The sequence below is a fragment of the Pristis pectinata genome, chromosome 10, assembly GCF_009764475.1.
Source record: "Pristis pectinata isolate sPriPec2 chromosome 10, sPriPec2.1.pri, whole genome shotgun sequence".
NCBI classification, from domain to species: Eukaryota; Metazoa; Chordata; class Chondrichthyes; order Rhinopristiformes; family Pristidae; genus Pristis; species Pristis pectinata.
Window position 1 is genome coordinate 42213387 of NC_067414.1, and position 23990 is coordinate 42237376.

A 23990-nucleotide genomic window follows, 5' to 3' on the forward strand; every position below is an offset into this window, starting at 1 on the left:
AGACTCCTTTCTCACCCCTCCCCTTCTCCTCTTTATACTGGCCATCTCCCGTCTCTGCTCTAGGTCCTGATGCAGGGTTTCGACCCTTTCCTCCCACAGCTGCTGCTTGACCCGCTGGGTTCCTCCAGCAGATTGTTTGTTGCTATGGAATCTGGGACTGGGAGCCAGGTGCAGATAGCACTACTTTAACATAACCTCAGGTCCCTCAACCCACACTCCTGGTCATTATACTGGCCACCAACTCAAGTTCAACACTAGAGAAACAAAGGATTGCAGATGCTGGATTCTAGATGAAAAGCACGATGATGCTGGAGGAACTCAGCAGGCCAGGCAACATCCGTGGAGAAAAGCAGGCAGTCAACGTTTCGGGTCAGGACGCTTCTTTGGGACTGAAGACAGGAAAAGGGGAAGCCCAATATATCCTCACAACCTGTTTATAACACCAACTCTCTTCAGTAGGTAATGGCCTCCAGTAAACCTGGCAAGAAGTTAAGTCACTGATTGCCAATTAACAAGTACCCCAACCCTCCTAAAAACTCTTATCCCAATGGCCCTTTCTCCCCTGTGATCCGTGATCTGTGAATCAGCTGTGTGATCTGCCAGTTTACCCCGAGCTGCAATTGGGGACAAACCTTTCCAGGTGCCAAAGAACTTCTAGACATGTGCTCAGCTAACTCTGGCCATTTCTAGTTCTGCCAATCGCCATTTCCAAAAATGGCAAATGAAGCTTTGGCCATCTAAGCCTACTGCCTGCAATTTCTCCCTCTTCCCCCTCCTCAACTACACACTTATCAGTCAACCTCTCTCTTTGTTCTTTGACGGTAATAACAATATTTATCCATTCATTGAACATGGCCAGGTCAGCCTGTATTCCTCATCCTTTTTTGCTCATGTACTGAGTGGCTTGAAGGCTACTGACAGAATGGTTAAGGCAAACACCTGATTATGGATTTGGAGTGGCGTAAGGCTAAAGATGTAAGGGTTCCTTTCCAATAGTGAAGCAGATGGTGACAATCTAGTTACATTGCTACCATTAAAGACACTAACTCTTTCAATTTCAGTTTCTTAGAAAAAATTAACTGAATTTAGTCTCCCCAGCTATCACTATTTCAGTACAGCTCTATGACCACTTTGAACACTTTGCACTTCAATGGGCTTTATTTTTGTTCTAATTGTGTTCTTTCTTGTATAATTTTGTGTAATTTATGCTTGATTAATGTTTTTCTTGTGAATGTTGTGTATCAGATGCTATGCACCTGTGATGCTGCTGCAAGTAAGTTTTTCACTGCACCTGTGTATACATGTACTTGTTCATATGACGACAAGCTCAATTTTGACTTAGACCAGAGTGAGTTAAACACACTTCCAGGCCATCAATCAAGATCTCAGCATTACTGGTCTGATAATGTAAATACTATGCTACCATGCCCCCAAAGAAAAACAGGTTGGCTTATGTCTGGTTCATAGATTGTGATGTCAAAGTCCTATTGCAGGGCTGGCCAAAACACCAGTCAGTGGGGGACAAGGACCTTGAAGGTTAGGTTGGATCATTGCAATCAGCAGGTCCAGGGTGCCAGGTCACGTTCACATCGTGGGGTTTCAGGATGGTGATTGGGCTGAGGGTTGAGGCTTATACCTGATGTGGGTGATCTGAAGGAGGAATGCTGCGAGGTGTAAGCTTTTAAGATTAAGTGGACCTGCTGGGTACTTTCTAAGTGCCTGTTATTATTGTGGACCACTCTAAATAGTGTCATCTTTTATCACTTTCTTTTAATGTTCATTTTTGGAACCTGGGTGTTGCTGGCAAAGCCAGCATCTATTTCCTATCCCCAATTGTCCTTGAAAAGGTGGTGGTGAGTGCCTTCTTGAACCACTGCTGTCCTTCTGGTGAATGTACCCCCCACGCTTCCGTTTGAAGGGAGTAATATATTTTCAATACAGAATAATGTGCAAATTGAAGGGAACTTGCAGATAGTGATGTTCATGTGTGCTGCTGGCTGTTTTCCTCCTTGGTGGTAGAGGTTGTGGGATTTGGAAGTGCTCTCCGAGTAGCTGGGTGAGTAACTGCAGTGGACTTTGGGTTCACAATGCAGTATTGAGATGACAGAAAGGCCTTGGTGTGTAAGGAGGTGAGACACCTGCTGCAGGACACTTAGCTTGTGACCTACTTTTGTAAGAAATGTATTTACGTTGCTGGTCCAGTTGAGTTTCTAATCAAAGGTGAACCCCGGATATTGATGGTAGCAGAGTTAGCAGTGCTAATGTCACCGAACGTCAAGGATAGGTGGTTAGACTCTCTTGTTGGCAATAGCTATAGCATGGCACTTTTGCAGTGCAGATGTTACCTGCCACCCATCAGCACATGCCTGACAGTCATCTAGGTCTTGGTGCACATGGGCATAGGCTGCTTCACTTGCTGAGGAGCTGCAGGTGGAATTCACACAAAGTCATCAGAAGCCACTTGGGCTGTCAGCTGTGACTACTGCCAGGGTAAACACAAAGTTTGAAGTTTAGCAGAAGCCATCCGGTGCTCTCCTCGCCATGTGAAGAAATATAATCTTTTCCAGAACAGATTGATATATTGCATGGGTACCTTCACCAAATAGAGTGCAGCCAAAAGCTCAATGGCAATAAGGGATACACACTAAACGTTGGCCTTGCCTGTGCATCTACATCCCAAGACTCAATAAAAAAAACTCATGGTTCCAATCTTTTTGCATAATCTTCCCCTCTGTACTTGGACTCTGGTCAGGTTGACTGCCCTAATAGAAGGGCATATATATGATCTATATTTGAACTTTTGGAATCTTCACCACACTGTGGCATTAATATGTGGTGCCTTTAATCAGTAAGGATAGGCAGCAACATCTTTGCTACAATTATCCTCAATACTATTGCCCCAGAAGGCTGCATCTTCAGTTCCCAACTCTACTCCCTATACACTCATGACTGCATGGCCAGATTCTGCTCTAACTCCATCTGCGACTTTGCAGATGATACCCCCATAGTGGGCCATATCTCAAATAACGACGAGTTGGAGTACAGGAAGGAGATAGAGAGCCTAGTGGCCTTTCCCTCAATGTCAGCAAAAACAAACGAGCTAGTCATTAACTTCAGGAAATGGAGCAGTGCACATGGTCTTGTTTGCATCAGCGGTGCTGAAGTCGAGAGGGTTGAGAGCTTCGAGTTCCTAGGTGCAAACATCACCGGTAGCTTGTCCCGGCCCAACTACATAGACATCATGGCCAGGAAAATGCTCCATCACCTCTACTTCCTCAGGCTAAGGAAATTCAACATGTCCCCATTGACACCAATTTTTATAGATGTACCACAGAAAGCATCCTGTCCGGATTCATCACAGCTTGGTATGGCAACTGTTCTGCCTGACTCAGCGCATCACGAAAACCAGCCTCCCTTCCAGGGACTCTGCACTTCCCACTGCCTCAGAAAAGCAGCCAGCATAATCAAAGACCCCTCCCACCATGGACATTCTCTATTCTCCCCCCTCCCATTGGGCAGAAGATACAAAAACCTGGAAGCATGTACCACCAGGCTCAAGGACAGCTTCTATCCTGCTGTTATAAGACCATTGAACGGACTCTTATATGATAATATGAACCCTTGACCTCACAATCTACGTGGTAATGGCCTTGCTTCTAATTGTTTCCCTGCTGTTACAGTAACTGTAACACTTTACTCTGCATTCTGTTATTGTTTTTCCTTTGTACTACCTTGCTGTACTGATATGGTGAAATAATCTGTATGGATGGCATGCAAAACACTCGGAACATGTAACAATAATGAACCAATTACCCAAATTCCCTGAGGCTCGTAGGAAAATGTCGTGATCGATAATCAAGAGGTTGGACAAGAAATTGATTTTATCGAAAGTCTAGGGACAGAGAGGCACAAGTGCGGTGAATGGAAGATATTACTGACCATGTGGAATTGAATGTCTGGGTCTAACTGCACGGCCCCCCCCCCCCCCCCAACGTATTGGTGCATCTCAATTCATTTAGCATGTCCCTGAACATCCGCACGTATCAACGTCGCTGCTCCTCTTCAGAACATCAAAACAAAATACTGTGCAAGTTGTGATCCTGCTTCATTACCCTCACGGGTTTAATGTGTCCCCAGGTAGGGACATTGAAATCAGGGACACACCGAGTTCAAATGAACAGAGGGACCGGCGGAGCAGTGGATCTCTTCCTTCCTCCCCAGAGACTCCGCAGGTGCTGGAACCTGCCCTGTGTGTTTGGCAGCAGCGCGACCGAACCAGCAGACTGTCTTATTTTGAGACCGTACATTAAATGTTAGGCTGTATAAAGTTCATAAACTTGAGTTTTGTTCTTGCGGTCTGTGCTGACACTTGTATCTTCCACAGTTTGACTCCAAACTCAAAAGGCATAATTCCAAGAACATTGTTGGTTAGAGATAAAGGAACCCACTGCTTTAAAAACTTCACTGGAAAATCAGTGCTTACAGGTTATTGACAGACCAGGAAATAAAGAGAAGTTCATGGCGCGGGGGAACGTTTCCTAACTGAGGCTGTTCGGTGCGGGTAAGGTGTGTCTACTCGATGTCAAAGTTTCAGTGCCGATTCCTACCACCTTTTTCCTCGCATGAGCACTTCCTGGTTCGAGCTCCAAGCACAGGGAGCGTTGCCCGTGGAGCGGCCAATGGAACTTGTACAAGAAGTCCGCCTCCTTAGTTTTATTTCGTTTACATTGTAAAGACTTTTACGATTTTTTTTAATATAAAAGACGATTGTTTGCAAATTCCATGTTCTCAATGCTTTCTGCCGCGGAGATTATATAAACAGGAGGCACGGCAACACCATGGGGAATTTCATCCGCACTCACTGTGTTTGGCTCAAGTGCATCTGCCCCTGTGTCTTCAAGGAGCCCAAGCCCAAGCCCAAGGAGCCGGAGCTGACGGTGACGGTACTCGGCAACAATGCCACAGTGGCCCGTCCGCTGCCCCCGGAGCCGGCACCGCAGCCGCAGGCGCCGCCGTTCAGCGACCAGCGTAAGATCTACGTGGCTCTGTACGACTACTCGGCTCGCACGCCCGAGGACCTGAGCTTCGAGGCGGGGGAAAGGCTGGAGGTGACCGATCAGTCGCTGGACAACTGGTGGCTGGCTCGCTCGCTGAAGCGGGGGGAAGGCAGGCAGGGATACATCCCCAGCAACTACGTGGCGCTCGACCGCAGCATAGAGGCAGAGCCGTGAGTACAGAGTGTTGTATTCAGTGATAGGCACGCATCTGTGTTTGCTTCAGAGGGCAATGAGCTCCGGTGATCACCGTCATTCATTGCAATCCAACCAAAATAACAATGGACCCCTGTCGCATTGGTAAATACTGCCATGTAGTCGGTACCAATAGTATAACTGATTTGTTGGAACAGTTGAACTGTGAGGACTTCATCCAAGTTCTGAATCCCGACCAGTGGTTTATGCACTTGTCTTAGTTTGTTATGCTCCCTGTGGTTGAAATTCACTCCCTGGGCTTCAGCAGCAAAGGATACATAGAATAAGTGCTGGAATGTCTTTGGATAGCTTTAACCATTACATTTTATATAGTTCATATCTTTGCTTTTTGACTTACACTTCAAGAAGTCGCGGTTTTGGAAAATAGCTCGGTTGAATGACTTAGGTATGAATGCACTGGGTTACATAACGAAAATAGCACATTAGTTCTTAAATACTATTATCTGTGGACATATTTTCTTTATGTTCTATGTCAGCTTTAGATATGCATACAATGTATGAAGCTGCATACAAACAAAAGGTAGATTATACACTATTGTTGCAGGTTACTGATCACTGGACATTTTGTGGAAAGTATGTAAATCAGCATCAGAATCAGGTTTATTATCACTGATTTATATGTAGTGAAATTTAGAGAAACAAAGGACTGGAGATGCTGGAATCTAGATGAAAAACACTAAGATGCTGGAGGAACTCAGCAGGCCAGGCAGAGGAAAAGAGGCCAGACTGGAGGAACTCAGCAGGCCAGGCAACTGCAGGCAGTTCCTCCAGCATCAGCGTGTTTTTCATGTCATGAAATTTGTTGTTTTGCGCAGCAGTACAGTGCAAAGACATACGATTATTATAAATGACAATATAAATAAATAGTGCAAAAAAGGAATAATGAGGTAGCATTCATAGGTCATACAAATGTTTCTTGAGGATTCTTTTACTATTTTTGTCATCTTAACCTGATGTTAAATAAGTTAGAATCTCCACTTGAAAAATACAGAGAAATTAATTTCATTAAAGCACTTCATGTTACTAAGTCATAAAATCAGTAGGTCCTAATATTTAGGCAGTTTATGTGGTTGAGGCTCAAGCTCTGGTTTAAAGTGTATCAGAGTTCTTTTTTAAATGCCCATAAAATTAAGCCAGAAAAGCTGTGAAAAGTAAATAAAGAAGACTATGAATTTAGGGCAATCAATTATGATGGCATACAGAGGAGATCGACAAGCTTGGGCAAAAGTTGAAACCAAGTGGCAGGATAGATCTTAAGTCCAGCAGCTGGAGGATATTTGGAATATATGCATAGAGTTGTGAAATAGTTCCAGCAGTACTTAAAGTTGTAAAATTCACACATTTTATATAGTCAAAAATAATCCTCACTAAGTATCTAACGTAAATTTTGGACCTCCATACCCAACAACATCAGAAAGACTGCAGTAGTTGAAGGCAGCAGCTCACCACCAACCTTTCAACAGGACTTAGTGACGGGTGACAAATGCTAACCTTGCTGACAACACGCAGGTCCTGAAAAATGAATAAAACTTCAAAACTGCTGATAAGTGAAATCATCATATGCGACATATTTTCTTGGGTAGACTGTAGTTTAGAATTTTTTTTTAAGTTTGAGGAAACTTGAGACAGATGAATGTAAAAGTGTATGATGATGATAGTGAAAACATTCAATATTAAAATACTTAACATGCCAGATGGGAAATAGAAAGTCAATAGTACCAATGTTTTTAGTAACACAAGTCCAGACTTACTGAGACAAGGGAACACAAGAAAAATTGTTGCTTGATTTAGGAGCCTAAAGTAGACTAAGTTATCAAATGCTCAGGTGCAAGTTTTTATCTGCTTTTGAGTCCCATAATTCCATTTCTGATTTATTTTTCAAGAGTCAATGCAATATATTTGAAATGTAGATAAATTAAAATTGTGATATGCTTTAGGCAATTTCCCCAGATAACTTCATTTAAAAGTGCTAATAGCTTCAGTTTTGATTTCAGTGCAAGCCTGTTAAAAATGATTAATGTGTTCCCCATTCTAGATCCTATGTACACCAGCTGGTCAGAAAATACTAATGGTCTCTCTGTGGAATTGTTGCCATATGAGGCTCCACCTGTGAAAAATAGTGCTTTCCTTTTAGTTTTGATTTAATTATGATAAAGTAAACATGGCATTAGGGCCACATCAAAGAATGCCTGAGTAGTTGAAAATGTTATTAAGGCATTGGCCACATCTGCAAGTTTGTTTTGTTTTTTTCCTGTATTCCTTCATTCAGTTGTGGCTCATTTGACTGAACATTTTGGTCCTGAAGCTGGCTAGAAAATGGTTGTGAAGCAAATTAGTCATGCGGACTTCTCCTTCAGATTGAATGAACTATGTTCCTGATGAACAAAGCTCCATCTCAAGAGATATACTACACAACTTTGTGATTTGTGTTAACATGGGCAAGGATTCAAAGTTTGACTGTGCTGTATTAATAGCAATAAGGTACATCCTATAGAGTAAAATATATGATGATTGGAGCCCTTGGGAAGCAAATGAGGGAAAACATTGGGATGAATATGAGAGTGAACAATAATTTACATTAATACATTAAGGAAAACCATTTCAGATAGGAGGAGAAAGTTGGCCAGGATAGAGTAGGTGAAGGAGAATGGACTTAATCTCAATAATATTTTGAAGTGTATCTTAAAGATTTAACAAAAACAGAAGAAGAAAAATCCAAGGTAATGTAGAGAAAATGGTTCCAGAGCCATGACAAGTATAGTTGACAGCTCTGGCAACAAGTGACACTGACTTCAGTAAACAGGAACCTGGAGTCAGAAGACCAGAGGAAATTGACTGAGATTTGCATCAGAGTCTCAAAATGTTTAATTAAAACAAAGTTAGAAAAATAGAGAGAATTCAGATTAAATATAGTTGTACTATCCAAAGACAGCAGTAGAAAATTCTTCCAATGCTATAAAAGCAAGAGGGTTTGAAAAGAAGAATTAAAATCCATTTGACTTTTAATTAAAAAGAGTTTACTTTCTGAAAGTTTTTACCAGTCAAAGAACCAATGTAAAATCACTTAGCATCAGACGTTCTTTAACTAAACTTCAATGCTTTGACATGGCCTCCGTAGAAATCCAAGACAGATGGATTCAAAACTTTCTAGATTTTGTGAAGAGTACCTAATGTATATCTAATCCAGTTGAATTTGTTGGAGGCCATCATTTGCATGATAATTAAGTATATTAATAGATGAAGAAAACAATTTTTTTGGTCACCATTTGCTGGTTTTTAAAATCTTCCTAATCCTTGGACCACCTTCTTTGCAGTAGTAACACAATGTGACAGAAAGTGACAACAAATATATAAATGGATAGACAAATCTGTGACAGATGGCATTCATAGTGGGGAAGAGTGAAGCTATCCACATTAGATCCAAGAAAGATGAATGAGATTATTTTCTTAATGACAAAGAGAATGGGGAAAATGGAGGAGCAAAAGATTTGTGTGCAGCTGTACACATTTCACACAGTTAATATATAGGAAGGAAAAGTCATCTAAGGGGTTAATAGAATATTTGTATTTAACCCTAAGTGGTTGTAGCATGGAATTAAGGAAGTGATGCCTATGTTGACCAGAACTTTGGTCACACCCTGTTTTGTGTGTTAATTTAAGCAAGGAAAAACAGGTTATTAAGGACTACAATAGAAATTCATCCAATTGTTAAGGGTTTTAAAAGGTACAATTGAGGACAAGTTGCATAAATTTGATTTGCATTCCTTTCTGATTTGAGAAATTTAGCAGGATATCTAATCAAAGTCTTTAAATTACAAAGATAAATGTTGAGAAGCTAATTCCTTTAATGTGGGGATCTAGAACCAAGGGCCAAAACTTTAAAGTCAGAATAAGCCATTTGACAGTGAAACCAGGGATCAATTTGTATCATGAACAGTAGTGGAAAATCTGTTGTTGCAAGGTCATTGAAATTATTGAAGTAATCAACAGATTTAATTTGATAAGAGAGGATGAGGGACTATGGACTACATACAGATCTGCTTTGGTCAAATACCATGTGCGATCTGTGTGGAGTTTGCACATTCTGCACTGTGTGGATTTCCTCTGGGTGCTCCCATTTTCCTCCCACATCCCAAAGACATGTAGGTTGTTAGGTTAATTGCCCCTTGTATGTAGGTGAGTGGTAGAAACTGGGGGAAGTTAATGGGTATGTGGGAAGAATAAAAAAAGGGATAAATGATTAGTGTAAGATTAGCCTAAATAGGTGGTTGATGGTCAGTACGGACTCAGTGGGTTGAAGGCCTGTTTCCCTGCCGTTTCTCTATGACTCTAACACAATGGTGGAACATGGTCAAGGGACTGAATGGTTTAATCTTGTTTACAGATAATATATAGTTGAGAAAGGTAGGTGACACTTGAGATTCAAATCTGTGAAGATTGGATTAGTGATGTGGGGAAGCCCACAATGTACATGATATTTTTAAAATATTGAGTAGTTTCTTGTTTTCCCAAAACCCAAATGATTCCTGAAAGCAACACTTGGAGGTACAAATTTAATGCCAAAGTTGAACCTCAAAATGAGCCTTAATTGAAACAGGTTTTATGAAATAGTAATTGCTCACTCAGAATCCCTTTCCAAACCTGAATTTTTAAAAAATAACTGTTTTTAGGAATCTAAGATTAAAAGCAACCAGCACAGGACAGCACATTTCAGAAATCAATGAACCTGCTTCAACCATAGTCAGAAATTTCTGGCCTGAAATATGTAACTCAAGGTTGTTGTCATTGAATTGTACGACACAGGAGGCCATTTGGTTCATTGAATCCATAGTGACTTTTAAGATCAATGAGTGATCTTTTCTCCTTTCTCCTCACTATTGCATTATTGCAATTTTTCCCCTGCTTCCCAGAAAACTTAACACATTTTGAAGTCAACAATGATAAATTATTTGCCGCAAAAGTTTCTACTTCATTAATGAGAAAATTGTAATCATAGATAGAGTGGCTGAAACTCCTCGAGCAAGTCAAACTACCTGTTAATACTTATGGCAAAAAGCATGTCAGCTGATTAGTGCAGCATGTACTCCACTCTGCTTTGCTGTTTAAATTTGGTGTTGGATTCAGAGCTATCATTTTAACAAGCTTGCAGTCTAAGAATTGCTAATTATATTTTAAAACAACTACTGATTAAAGTAGATTATGAAACTGCTGCCATCAGTAATTTTGTATAATTAAACTTCAAACGTACCAATAAATGACCTGCAATTTTCCAAATACAGTGAATTATTTTGCGGTACAATGATTTGTTGTTTGGCAAGTACACCCAATGTTTTCCATACAATACATCTTCTACAAATTAGAATAATCTAATCAATCAGTTTGTCTGTTATGGCAACGTTACTTATTTTGCACAACAGGAAGCTATTTCACCACACAGGCATCCAGGGTCTAATCTTTCACCGGAAGGAGAGCAACATTTTTGTCAGGACACTGGGAGAACTCCTATGTTCGAGTTTGAACTGTGCCATGGGATGTCTCTACGTCCATCTGAATCAACAGATTTAACACATGAACTTTTGAAATGCATTGATCTGTCTTGATATGTGCTCATACTCCAGGAGTCCAGGAGTGAACTTTAACTGAATGCCCAACTCAAGAGGTCAGTGCTATCACCGGGCTATGGTAATGTTCAACCAGGGACAATTGTAAAAGTGAAATACTGTGATATATCAGCATAAACTATCTCATTTGACCTTAAATGGAAGTCCTCTAGCAAAACCTGTAAAATTCCTGAAATCTTTATCAAAGTTGTAGTAGTCAAGCTCATAGAAATTGAAAAATATATTTGCATGGATTTGAAAAAGTCCATGCTTGATAAGTCTTATTGACTTCTTTCAAGAAGTAACAGAAAGATGGGAGAAGATTACTAAAGTGGGTGTGATAAACATAGGCCTGCAAAAAGCTTTCAGTAAGGTTCCATAATGAGGAAATTCATGACGAAGGTCAGGTTATGAAGAGTAGGAGACAACTGGCAGAATGGATTACAAACTGGCTATACAAATGAAAGCAGGGGTTCAAAGTATTTTGTCAGACTAGTGGAAATGGGAAGGATAGGGATAGGTTCTAGGAGCACCATGTTTCATAATTTACATAAAATGATTTCGATACAGGAATCAGAAGTTTCACAATAATATCAATAATATACATGCTGCCAATTTTGGAGTACAGTTAATACTGAATCAGAATCAGGTTTATTATCACTGACATATGTTGTGAAATACTGAAGGAAAATGCAACAAAATACGTGAATCTAAATGAGACATGGGCACAAAGAAATCTTGGGAGACAGACTGACCAATGAAAGTACTAACACAATTTAACAAATGAGAAAATGTCCAAATAAAATATGAGGCTATTGAATTCACAATTAGGCTAGTGAGAACACATGGTTTTCAAAATCATGCTGGTTTCTGATAGTGTAGACATAGAAAAGATATTTCAACTTGTGGAAGAGTCAAAAACTTGTGGCTTTATGGAAATAAGATGGTCACTAACCTATTCAATGACTGATTTAGGAGAGAACTCTTTTCTCATTGAATTTAGATTATGGTTCTTGTTTCCACATAGATGCTTGAAATTTGGCTACCAGTAGGGCTGAACATATTTCTGGAGGCTTCATCATGTGGCCTCCCACCTCACATATCCAACTGCTCCAGCTGAACAATCAGACTGTTTTTTTGTCTCCAATTTTTTTCCACTTTTTAGAACATAAAACAAAATACTAAAATATTCTACAAGCCTGTAAATTAAGAAAAAAAGGAAATTTGGATTGGAAAGAGGATAGATAGCATAAAATCATATGCTGCAATGGAAAAATGACAGAAGTATTCTGTTAAACTTTGGGAAGGGAAAAAGGAGGTCACATTTTATTTGGAAATAAAAAAACTAAATAAAGGGATCTCAGACTATGTTAATAAGGCTATACTAACAAAAGAGGACTAGGATTATTGACTGCTAGCAGAGCCTGGTAAACACATTAAGGTTTTTGCATTCATGAAGGATTCCTAATGTGCAGACACCCACACTAAGTGCTGGGAGTTTAGTGTGGAACTGCTCTTGTTTTCCAGGAAGTTCTGGACTAATGAAATCCCTGCTAAAGGGGAAAATAGAAAAATTCTAGTATCCAATAAAATGATATTAAGTAGTCAGCATGAATTTCACAAAACCAATGTCTAGCCTTGTTGAATTTTTTGAAGAAATAGCACAGATGATGAGCATAATCTAAAAGACATAATATTTATCTAGCTGTCCAAAAGCCTTTGAAAAGTTGCCATGTAATAGATTCATTCGGCCAGAACCCACAAAGTCACGGACATGGAGCAGAATGAGTTGCCAAATGACTTGAAGATAGGGTTAACACAGAAGTGTAAAAGATAGTTTTCAGAATTGCAAATAATGGTGAGTCCCACAAGGATCCATGTAGGATCATTGTTCTTCACCATTTGTATTAATGGAAGACAGCAAATAAGGAGGTGAGGTTGGAGGTGTGTAATATTCGACACTGAGAAGGACTGCAACAAATTATAGGAAAACAGTAATAAACATGCTCAATTGGCAAATTAACTGCAGTTGGTATACATGTAAACTATTAAACTTTGGCTATGGAAAACAGAGGTCACATCTTACTTGGAGATAAGAAACTAAATAAAAGGATCTTGGAGTATATTAATAAAGCTATACTGAAAAAAAGGACTGGGATTATTCCTGGGGGTAATATAATTGAACAATAGCAATGTAATGCCATGCTTTAATCAAATTCTTGATTAACCACACTTAGAGTTCTGTATGCAAATCTGATTGCCACATTGTCAAAGCTATGTAGGCCCATTTGATTGGGTGCAAAATAGATGTATAAAGATGCAATCAGGTTTGTAAGATATTAACGCATCAGGAAAGGCTGAACAGACCGGATCTATTTCTGTTGCTTTCTCTTGAAAATGGAAGGCTGCAGGGTGATATAAAAGAGATCTTTAAAATGATTACAGTCTTGATAGAGTAGATACACAGAGAGTGGTTCCATGTGTGTGAAAGAACAAAGGTAAAAAGGGGCTTAACAGCTTAGCTGCAGGAATGATGTTTCTCTGGTTTGGGGTCTTTGGAACCGGGGGTCATGTGTTATTATGTAGTTATAATAAAGAACTACAGTTCCCAGTAGGCAATGCAAGGGGTCACATGGGGGAACAGGAAGTGGCCGTAAAAAGAGAGGGAAAGCAAGCCAAGCTGGTGTTCGTTAATAAAATGTTCAGATGTTAAACCCATGCGAAGTTTGTCTCTTGATGAAGAACAAACATAACAGGTCAGACTCTTAAAATAAGGCCTCAATCATTTTGGACTGAAATGAGACTAGATTACTTCACCCAGAGGGGAGTGAGCCTTTGAAATTCTCTACACAACAGGGGTGTGGAGGCTCAGTTACAGTATATTTAAGATGGAGATTGATGCATTTTTGCATATTAAAGGACTCAAAAGATATAGGGTTGGAAAGTGGCATGAAGTAAAATGACAAATATGATCTTATTAAATAGTGGAGAAGTTTTTGGAGGCCAAGTGGCCCACTACTGCATCTATTTCATAACCAAAAACCATCAAAATAAAGTAGTCACCAGTAACCAATAAGGAATCCTGGAGAAATTTCTTTATTCAGAGAACAGTGCAAATATCAAACTCACTACAATTGGGATTAGTTGAAACAAGTAAGGTATATGCATTATAAATTACATTATGCTATTGGAAGTTTAGGTAAGAATTTGAGAGAGAATGGAAGAAGCTTATGCTGATAGATGATGATGGAGGAAGGATTGGACTCATCTCCACAAGTAGAGAATGTACATTGGTGTGGACTGAATGGCCTTTTTCTAAGCTCCATTTCAGTGCTATACTAAAAGATACAAAATTCAAGAATATTAAAAAAAAACAATGATTTTATTGGCTGCTGTTCTCTGCAGTGTGAGGAATATTCGCCATTCTGGCCAGGGTACAAAATGGAACCCTATACCTCAGCGCTGAGTGAGCACACTGCTCACCCTGGCCTGCCCAACACTGCCCTCACAGGCAACCAGTCCTCACCGAGCCATGAGGTGATTCTTTACTACGAGAGTTCCATCAGAAGGCAGGGATTCATGCCAAGTTCCCCACACAGCAGTGCACAGCCCAAGTGGATGTCTTTTTTAAAGTACTAGGTGGTACGCACCTGAGAGTATTTGGACTTCAGTGCTCTGCTGGAGTAATCTTCAAAGTTTTAACAACAAAATCAGTGACACCTAAACATTATCCTCTGATTTATTTCCTTGATCGTATTTTGGCTCTTTATCTTAATTCCTCAATAGAAAAGAACATTTCAATTAAATATGTGCTCGCTCTACTCCGTGCTGAAGCCCAGCAAATAGTTTAAAACATATAACTTCGCTAAAACAACAAGTTGCTGTGTCAAACTGTTTCTTTCCTTTGTTGGTGTAAATGCAAGTCACACAAAACCAGAAAATAGCACTGATATTTTCTACACTTCTTGACATCTTCAAATTAAATCTTCATTTTCACTTCTTTGGTTCTTAGTTTCAACATAGAGTTTATATATTCCTTTGAGGCAGAAAAACCCAAGAAGAAAAATAGTCAATCTGACTGCATAAATTAAAGGTACTTTTTAATCCAAGAAAGAGGGTTATTGAGTTGTCAGGAATAGCAGTAGATCTAAAGGCTGGGAGCATTTTGGAACTCAGCTGAGGAAGACCAGAAAATTGATAACGAAAAGGAAAATAGAGTTCGGGTAATTGGCGAGAAACAAAAAACAAAGATTGTAAGAACTTCTATAAGAATGTAAAAAGAAATAGGTAAGTGTGCATCCTTTACAGACAGAACAGAAGAACTTGCAGAAGGGAATAAGGAAAGGCAAGGAAATTAAACATTTGTTTTGTGTCTGTCTTCATGGAAGAAGCCAGAAATACCAGAGCATCAAGGGTTCACTGAGAATGAAGAACTTATCAAAATTAGCATTGGAACACCACAGTCCTAGAGAAGTTGGTGAAACTGAAACTGATAAATCTAAGAACCAGATGATCTACACCCCAGCTTTTTGAAAGAGGTGGCTTTAGAGATGTTCTGGTTTTCATCTTCCAAAATCCTGTACGTTCTGGAATTGTTCCTGCAGATTGGAAGGTAGAAAATGTGACCCTATTATTTCAGAGAAGAGGGAGAAAGAAAATAGGGGACTGCAGAACTGTTTCCCTGACATCAATAGTAGTGAAGGTACTGCAATCCACAATGATAAATGTAGTAACGCAACACCTAGAAAAAAAAGATTGGGCAGAGTCAACATAGACTTACGAAAAATTAAATCAAAATTGTCTAATCTATTAGAGTTATTCAAGCATGTGATCACTAAAATTGTAATTGAAGAACTGGTTGATCCAATATATTTAGATTGTTCCACACAGGAATTTGGTAAACAAGTTTAGAGTACATGAAATTGGGGTAATATATTGGCATGGATTGGCATAGATGGACAGACAGAAAGCAAAGAGCAGGAATTACTTAGATTTTTCTTAGATTGGCAGTTTGTGACTAGTGAGGTTCCATGGGGATTCGTGCTTGGACCCCAGGTATTCAAGATCTATATCAATGCCTTGCCTGTGGGGATTTCCCAGTCTGCTGATGATACAAAGCTAGGTGAGATGGTAACCATGGAGGAGGATGTAAAGGGGGGGTTGTAATATAGACAAGCCAAGTGAGTGGGTGAGATCCTAGTAGGTGGAATAATGTGAGGTTATCTGCTTTGTTGCACGCAACAGAAAAGCAGAGTTTTTTTATAATGGTAAGTGACTGGGACATGTTGATGTTTGAAGGGACCTATGTGTCCTTGTACACAAGTCACGGTAAGCTATCATACAGGTGCAGCAAGCAAACAGAAAGTCAAATGATATGTTGGTCTTCATTATGAGAGGGTTTGAGTATAGAAGCAAGATTGTCTTGCTGCAATCATTACAGATTATTGGTAAGGAAAGTGGTGCTGAGGTAGAAATTCAGCCATGATCTTGATGAATGGCATAGCAAGCCTGAAGGGCCAGATATCCTACTCCTTCAAATTCTTGTGCTATGTTTTTTGTTATCTTGGCAAACCAGTTTTTTAAACACAACCCAAATGTCAATTCTTATGGAATTATTCATCAAGTATCAAGAAGCTTTGCTTCTCACAATCTAATTTTATTATAGTTATTTGATGACTCAGAGCAGTAGACAAAAGGGAAAGAGGGATTTTTTTAAAATGTAATAAAGATGAGCCTTTCAAAAACAGAAAAATGCTTTGAATAGAACTTAATTTTCATTGTTGTTGAGTAAGTTAATTGGAGATGAACAATATTTTAATGGAAATTATAGCATGTGTATGACTTGTATGACTTCTGAATGTAAAAAAGGAAAATACTGTGGATGCTTGAAATCTGAAATAAAATCAGAAAATGCTGGAAATGAGGGAAATGTTTTTTTGACAGAGAATTTCCAGCAGATCAAAGCTCCCTTGCTTGCTGTTCACATACCCTCTATGTTCAGACTTAACTTATGCAGATCCCCCTGCAAAAAGATTCCTTGCAGAAGCCAGCATAAGGTTAATTGGTGAGTCAGTGTGGTCCTGTGAATCATATGGCTTTCCAGATCTAAATCCCATCACCTGGTAGGGTCAGACAAAGCTCCACACACAGAAATACAGATGAAAAACTTTGACATATAGCTTTGCTGGCTGTCAAAACTGTCAGGATGTTTTAAATATTTTTGTATGTCCCTGATACTTTGAAGGTTAAGAGCATAGAGAAACATTCAAAACTTCATTAAAGCAAACTATTAAAAGTCAAGCAAATTACTAAAAGTATCAAATTATTAAAAATGTACTTAGACACCTGAAACATTTAAGTGAATGTAAAAAGAGTTAAATTATTTTGTAATTGAAGCTGTTCCTCTCCTTTGAATTGAATGAACTCCCTCCTCAAAAAAAAATTCCCAGCAAAAGGTGTTAGTGAACTACGGGCAGTTTGCACTATTGTCGAATACTGTCAGTGAAATCCTAACAAACACCTTTCAGGAAAATTATGTTAACTCTTTCTCTCTCTTCAGAAATGTTGCCTGACTTACTGATTATTTCCAGTATTTTTTGTTTTTATTTCAGATTTCCAGTATCAACATTCCTGCTCATCTTAGTTAAAAATAACTCAGATTAATATGTTTCAAACATGGGATTTTCTCTTCTCTGCAAAGTTTCTATTGCTACAATGGTCGTTGGTCAAATATTAGTATTTACCTTTTTTATAAATGAAGATTGCTTTACTCAGTGGGAAATAAAGTCAAGTTGATGCAGCACATATGCAGGCCCAAGGTAAAGGCTCACAGAACAATGTAAAGAAGCCTTCATCACAGAGTCATACAGCACAGAAACAGGCCCATTAAGTCCATGCCAACCTACCCAGCAGCCAGGTATCTTGGACTACAGAGGAGGCCACCAGCTGCCTCATATGAAATCTTCCTACCTTTCACTCATCTTGCTTTAACAAAAACACAAAAAAGTTACAATTATTGAGGAGCAATTACTATAAGAACCTGTCCTTTAATTTTAACCTTTCCCATCTGTTGACATATAATCTAATGCTGTGCCTTTATGTCAAGTGACGCTGACAGATCAAAAACAAGCTAATTAGCCTGTGTCCTTTCTGTGCTCAGTAACATTTTCCTAAAGAATATAAAATAGCTGTTTAACTAAATTTCTCACACAGAACTATCAGCCTATGTGTTAAACTGACAAATTAATGGAATGCCTTGGACTCTCATAGAGAACAAAGTACATACTGTTTGATTAATAACCTATAAAAGCAAACAATGGCTTAGGCACTGTTTGCTGAAAGGAATGTTTTAGGTAAAGAGAACATGTTGCCTAACACTGGGTGTTCCCATTAAGGAGCTTTTTCTGTACAATTGGCAAATGCTTTAAGGGATATTGTACAGCATTACTGCACTAAAATAGGATAGCAGCAGAAATCTTATTCAACTCAAATTAAAATGCAAAGATCCAACTTGTGATACTGTGTTTTGTTTTAATATTGAAGTTATTCTGAAAACGTTATGAACAGACAGTTAATGTTGCATTGAGTTATGTCAACAGTGACATCACTGACTCTTTGGTTTCCGGGAGTATGTGACTGGTTGATCAGGCATTTTGTCCCTTGAACTCTGTGCCATGCTGTGCAAGGGATATTGCTCTGGGTTGCATATTAACAGCAAATCTACTGACATTGCAAGAATTACATGATCTTAATCTGTCTCAGCAGATATCTGCTCATAAACTATAGCCCCACTATGGTAATAATTCTTGCCTGGTAGAATGATCATGAGGAAGATCCTCCCAAGTCTACAGTTCATTGTTGAATACTTCAAGGATATATTGAGGGTGTCTATGAAATGTTCCTCCTGGTCTCCTGAAAGTGCTTTCCCTGCTTTATCTTGCCATAGTGGAATTTCATTGGCAGTTGCTAATTTGATGACATGCCTGTTTTCTCATCTGTAACTTTATCAGCAGAGTATGGGTGCTAGGAATGCCTATCCATGTATGTTTAGCGTTTGGGACTTAATCTTGCCACCTTATTCTCATTAGTTTCCATGGTAGTGTAGCGGTCAGCATAACGCTATTACAGCACCAGCAACCCGGGTTCAATTCCAGACACTGTCTGTAAGGAGTTTGTATGTTGTCCCTGTGACTGCATGGGTTTCCTCCAGGTGCTCCGGTTTCCTCCCACATTTCAAAGATGTACGGGTTAGCAAGTTGTGGGTATGCTATGTTGGCGCCAGAAGCATGGCGAAGAACACTCTATGCAAAAAGATGCATTTCACTGTGTGTCTTGATGTACATGTGACTAATAAAGATATCTTACGTCAGGATTTCCAACACAATGGCTATTTGTTGATTGATGTCACTATGCTCCCACATATTTGTTTGAAGTCCACTGCCGAAGGCTATGCTTGCTTTAGCAATTCTGGCATTGATTTCATCATTGGCGGGGGCTGGATGTGGCAGAGTAATCCTAAAATAAGTGAACTTGTCCATTCCCTAAAGCACCTTGCCAATCTATGTAATGGTAGGATCAAATTAAGCATTTCCTGTTGCAGGCTAGTGCATCACTACATTTTCAATGTGGGTTGCAAAATAAAGTTGTCAGTAGTTGAAGTGAAATGGTCTGAACATTGTTGCAGGTCAGATATTCAAGAAACAGTCACCAGCAAACAGAAAATCTCTTAACAATGTTTTGTAATTTAGTCTTTGCTTGTAGTTTCTTCAGCTTAAAGAGCTTGGTATCTGAAGTCTTGGAGGGCACCCGTAAACATGGCAGAGAACAACACACTAAAAATAGTTATGGCCATAGGCATTCTCTGTTTAGCTTCACTGATAGTTGGAAATGGTTCTGATGACTCACTTCATACCATAACATTATAGAATTGCCAAGCCATTGTGATTGAACTTTGCATTTATCTTTCAAAAATGTTCCTGCTGACTGCAGTTGGGCAAGCGTTGCTCTTGGCATTTCTCCCATATTTGATGAACTACAAACACAATGTCTAATTGGTAATTGATAATTATTGTCACATGTCACAAGATACAGTGAGAAGTTTTTGATTCTGCATCCCAGGCATGACTCTTTGATCAACATGTTGCACAATGATTCTGCAGAATTCTAGTGAGGATTAGGGAATCGAAGATACAGTTCTGTTATTGAATGAAATGGAAAAAGAAAGCAAGCCAGTTTCGCGTATTCTTTGTGGGGTTTACAGTTGAAAGCAGGACCTAGCTTTTCAAACCTATCTGCCAACTCATTTGTAACTGCAGGAAAGCAATATTTGAAATGTCACTTTCTCTTCATAGTGTAGAGGTTGTGTGCATTAGAACAATTTGTAACAATGGCCAACCTTAAGGTTTAAAACTTGTATCTCAGGCACAAAATGTACATATGCCCCTCCCTCCATAATGCATATTTTTTTATTTATTGGTGGAACGTTTCACAAGTCAGCAACTTGAAGGTGCAGAGAATAATTGATCTGTTAGCTGATCTCAGCAGGGGAGAGAACCAAAAACAATCAGCTGAAGGCTACTGAATAACCATCAGGAATACTGCCGGCAGGTGAACGTGTGTGGGTAGCAGTTGATAACATGACTGAGCAGAGGGATCTTGGTGTCCAAGTTCATAGCTCCCTGAAGGTGGCTACACAGATTGATAGGGTGGTAAAGAAGGCATATGGCATGCTTGCCTTTATTAGTCGAGGCATTGAGTTCAAGAGTCAGGAAGTTATGCTGCAGCTTTATGAAACACTGGTTAGGCTGCATCTGGAGTATTGCATTCAGTTCTGGTTGCCCCATTGTAGGAAGGATGTGGAGGCTTTGGAGAGGGTGCAGAAGAGGTTTACCGGGATGCTGCCTGGATTAGAGGGCATGTGCTATAAGGAGAGGTTGGACAAACTTGGGTTGTTTTCTCTGGAGCAGTGATGGCTGAGGGGAGATCTGATAGATGTTTATAAGATTATGAGAGGCATAGATAGAGTAGCGCCAGTATCTTTTTCCCAGGGTTGAAATGTCTAATACCAGAGGACATGCATTTAAAGTGAGAGGGGATAAGTTCAAAGGAGATGTGTGGGGCAAGTTTTTTTACACAAAGAGTGGTGGGTGCCTGGAATGCGCTGCCTGGGGTGGTGGTGGAGGCAAATACAATTGGGGCATTCAAGAGGCTCTTAGATAGGCACATGAATGTGAGGGAAATGTTAGGATATGGATATTTAGGCGGAAGGGATTAGTTTAGTTGGGCATTTGATTAATAATTCAATTAGATCGGCACATCATTGTCGGCCGAAGGGCCTGTTCCGTGCTGTACTGTTGTATGTTCTATAAATTTTGAAGGTCTGAGCACCATGGATTAGGAAGATTAATGACCCAGATTTCAGCTGCCTTTAACTTTCTGCTTACTGGTATTTTTGCCAAATTTTGCTAGTTTTGGGCAAGAACATACTTGTTCTAGATTGAATAGGTCCTTTGAAATATATAGAATCCCAAACGGCAAAATGCAAACCAACTTAAAATGTTGAGGGGCCTTAAAGCAACTTAAGACAACACTGAAAGGGGTAACATTCTGTTTTTCTTTCAATTTTATGGGACCAGAATGGAGTGGTGCAATGGTGCTGTGTGTAGTGCTGCTTCTTCACAGCTCCAGTAACCTGGGTTCAATTCTGACTTCCTGTGCTGTCTGTGTGGAGTGTATGTATTTTCCCTGTGACTGCATGTTTCTCCCATGTATTCCTTTCTCCTCCCTCATCCTAAAGATATGCCATTTGGTAGGTTAACTGATTCATGTAAATTACCATTTGGATAGGTGGGTGGTGGGAGACTCAGAGTGGAGTTGGTGGTCATGTGAGAGAGAATGGGTTACAAGGAAATAAGTGGGGGAATGGGATTGATAGTATTTCTCTGAGAGCCAGCAGATATTTCATGGGCCAAGCAGCCTCTGTGTGTGTTATAAGGAAGTACAGGATATGAATTTTCTTTCTGACCGCAAAACTCTTCCAGGATGTTTTTTTTTGGTCTTAATATTAAAATAGATATTGGCATTGCACAAAACTTCAGTGTTTATTCAGTTGTAACAAATACTGCATACGTCATGACAACTTAAAAGGAAATAAAGGATATTGAGAGGTCAGGTCAACCAATGTATATAAAAAAATCTTATTCTCCTATATTTTCCTCATAGTTTGGGTGGAGAGATACTTACATTGGCATGTATCATCCATGACTCATTTAGTAGCACCCTTGCCACTGAGTCACAATGTCCAGACACTTAGTCAGATAATCCTAACTCACATCCTTGTTCACTGCTGGGAGATTATGAACTCTCAGAGGCTTTCAGTTAAGACATTAAACAGAGGCTCTTTCAGGTAGACCTAGAAGATTCCATAATATAAAAAAATAGAGATCCAGGCCAATATTTGGCATATAAACAATATAACAAAACATCAATATCTCCTTTTATGGAAGTTTGCCATGTATGAATTGGCTGCTATATTTCCTACATTACAAGAATAATGACCTTTCAATGAAAGAACTTAATTATCTGTAAAATGCTTTTGGATGTCGCGAGATCAAGGATTGTGCTGTATTGTCTTTATTGGCATAAACAAGGATAGGCTATGGAAGAAATGAGGCTCTCTTGCAGTAAGCACACAACAACTCATCCTTTGGATGTCCTGAATACAAAATATGAACAAGTCATGTTGAGGGCTGTCATCTAGGTCCCTGAAGCAAAGAGATTAAATTCCCAGTGCCACATATTGCTGGAAGATCTGACTTGCACTTTATTATCAGAAGTGGTAAGGGTGGTGGGGTCGGGAGTGGAGACTACAGCTGGGAGGTGGAGTTTAGTTTACTCTGCTGTTATCCAACTGTTTTCTACCTGAGTTGTTTCAGAAATCAGTCATGGAATTATGGCTTCAAGATATTTTTTGTTTTCAGATGTACCACAGCACCTCACCTTGGGATCAGCTAATTTATATTTGAGTTGAAGTTAATATAACACACTTCAATTTTACTAGTTACAGTTCAATACACACTAAATTTCTACATGCCAGGTCATATTAAAATCTATAAATCATTCTCAAAAGTATTTTCATTAAATTATTTCAGGACTGTGCAAGCTGGATTTTGATAATTCAATATTGATAAATTAAAAAATAATTGAACCTTCAAATACTTTATAGCTAACCTATCAGGCAAATTGTCTTCCCTGCTCAAATCAGGTTTGGCAGCATCATTCACTGTGAAAGTTGGCACTATACTTAATGAAACCTCATCTTCTGTAAAGTGCACATTTCAGCTAATGTTATTGCTTCAGCTGTGAAGCTGATAAACTGAAGAGCAGAAAGACATCTTCTGGTTTATTTTAATGAACTGTATCTCAGCACCTAGCCTGGATTGATTTTTATATCGTGCTCAATGATGTGTCACTTCTGTCAAATGCAAGGTTGAATCAATCCCCAAATTAAGTGGAGAATTATTTTCCCAAGGTTGCAATTCTTTGTGGGGAAAATTCTTCATTAAAGATTTTCTTCCATGACTGTTGTGCTCAGCAATATAACAGGAGGTTATGTTGCAGAATCTTGGATTATCCACTGTGTGCATGACTTTTTTCCCACAAATATAATTTAATGTTGGAAAAATGCTAGTAATTTTAACAATTTGGAATCCATGAGCAGGCTTATTGCAAAACAAAATGCTAGAGAAGCAGGCAGACCTGAATCACTGTGCAAATCTTTAAAATTGATTTGGCAGTATAACCACAGGGTAGGAATCTCTGGGTAGCCACCCTAATTGTAAAACTTCCGAGGGCTAAGGAAGAACAAGGCTTTGTATGAACAAAACTTGAAGCAAATGTAGGAGACTTGTCAAAAAAATTTGGGTTCAAATTACCCACCTCAATTGCAAAGAGAACTGCCAATCATCTTCTCCTCATCCATTTGTCTCTGACTTCCATGCCTTTTTATTACAACATGGAAATCAAAGCAGGAGGTCAGATGCCTGACTTTCAGTGCATTTTTATGTTTGTTAATTAATTTCTTGGTTTATACCATTTTTAAGTGTGTCTTTTATTAAAAAAA

The 23990-nt window shown here is 39.3% G+C and overlaps 1 protein-coding gene across 1 annotated transcript in view; it reads left to right on the top strand.

Annotated features, from left to right (window-relative positions):
- The first annotated feature begins 4140 nt into the window (after positions 1 to 4140).
- frk (fyn-related Src family tyrosine kinase) overlaps positions 4141 to 23990 on the top strand; it is an 81416-nt gene continuing 61566 nt past the window's right edge. The window contains exon 1 of the mRNA XM_052024296.1: positions 4141 to 5227. Within this exon, the coding sequence (XP_051880256.1) occupies positions 4839 to 5227 (389 nt within the window). The 5' untranslated portion in view covers positions 4141 to 4838. The remainder of the gene's footprint in view (positions 5228 to 23990) is intronic.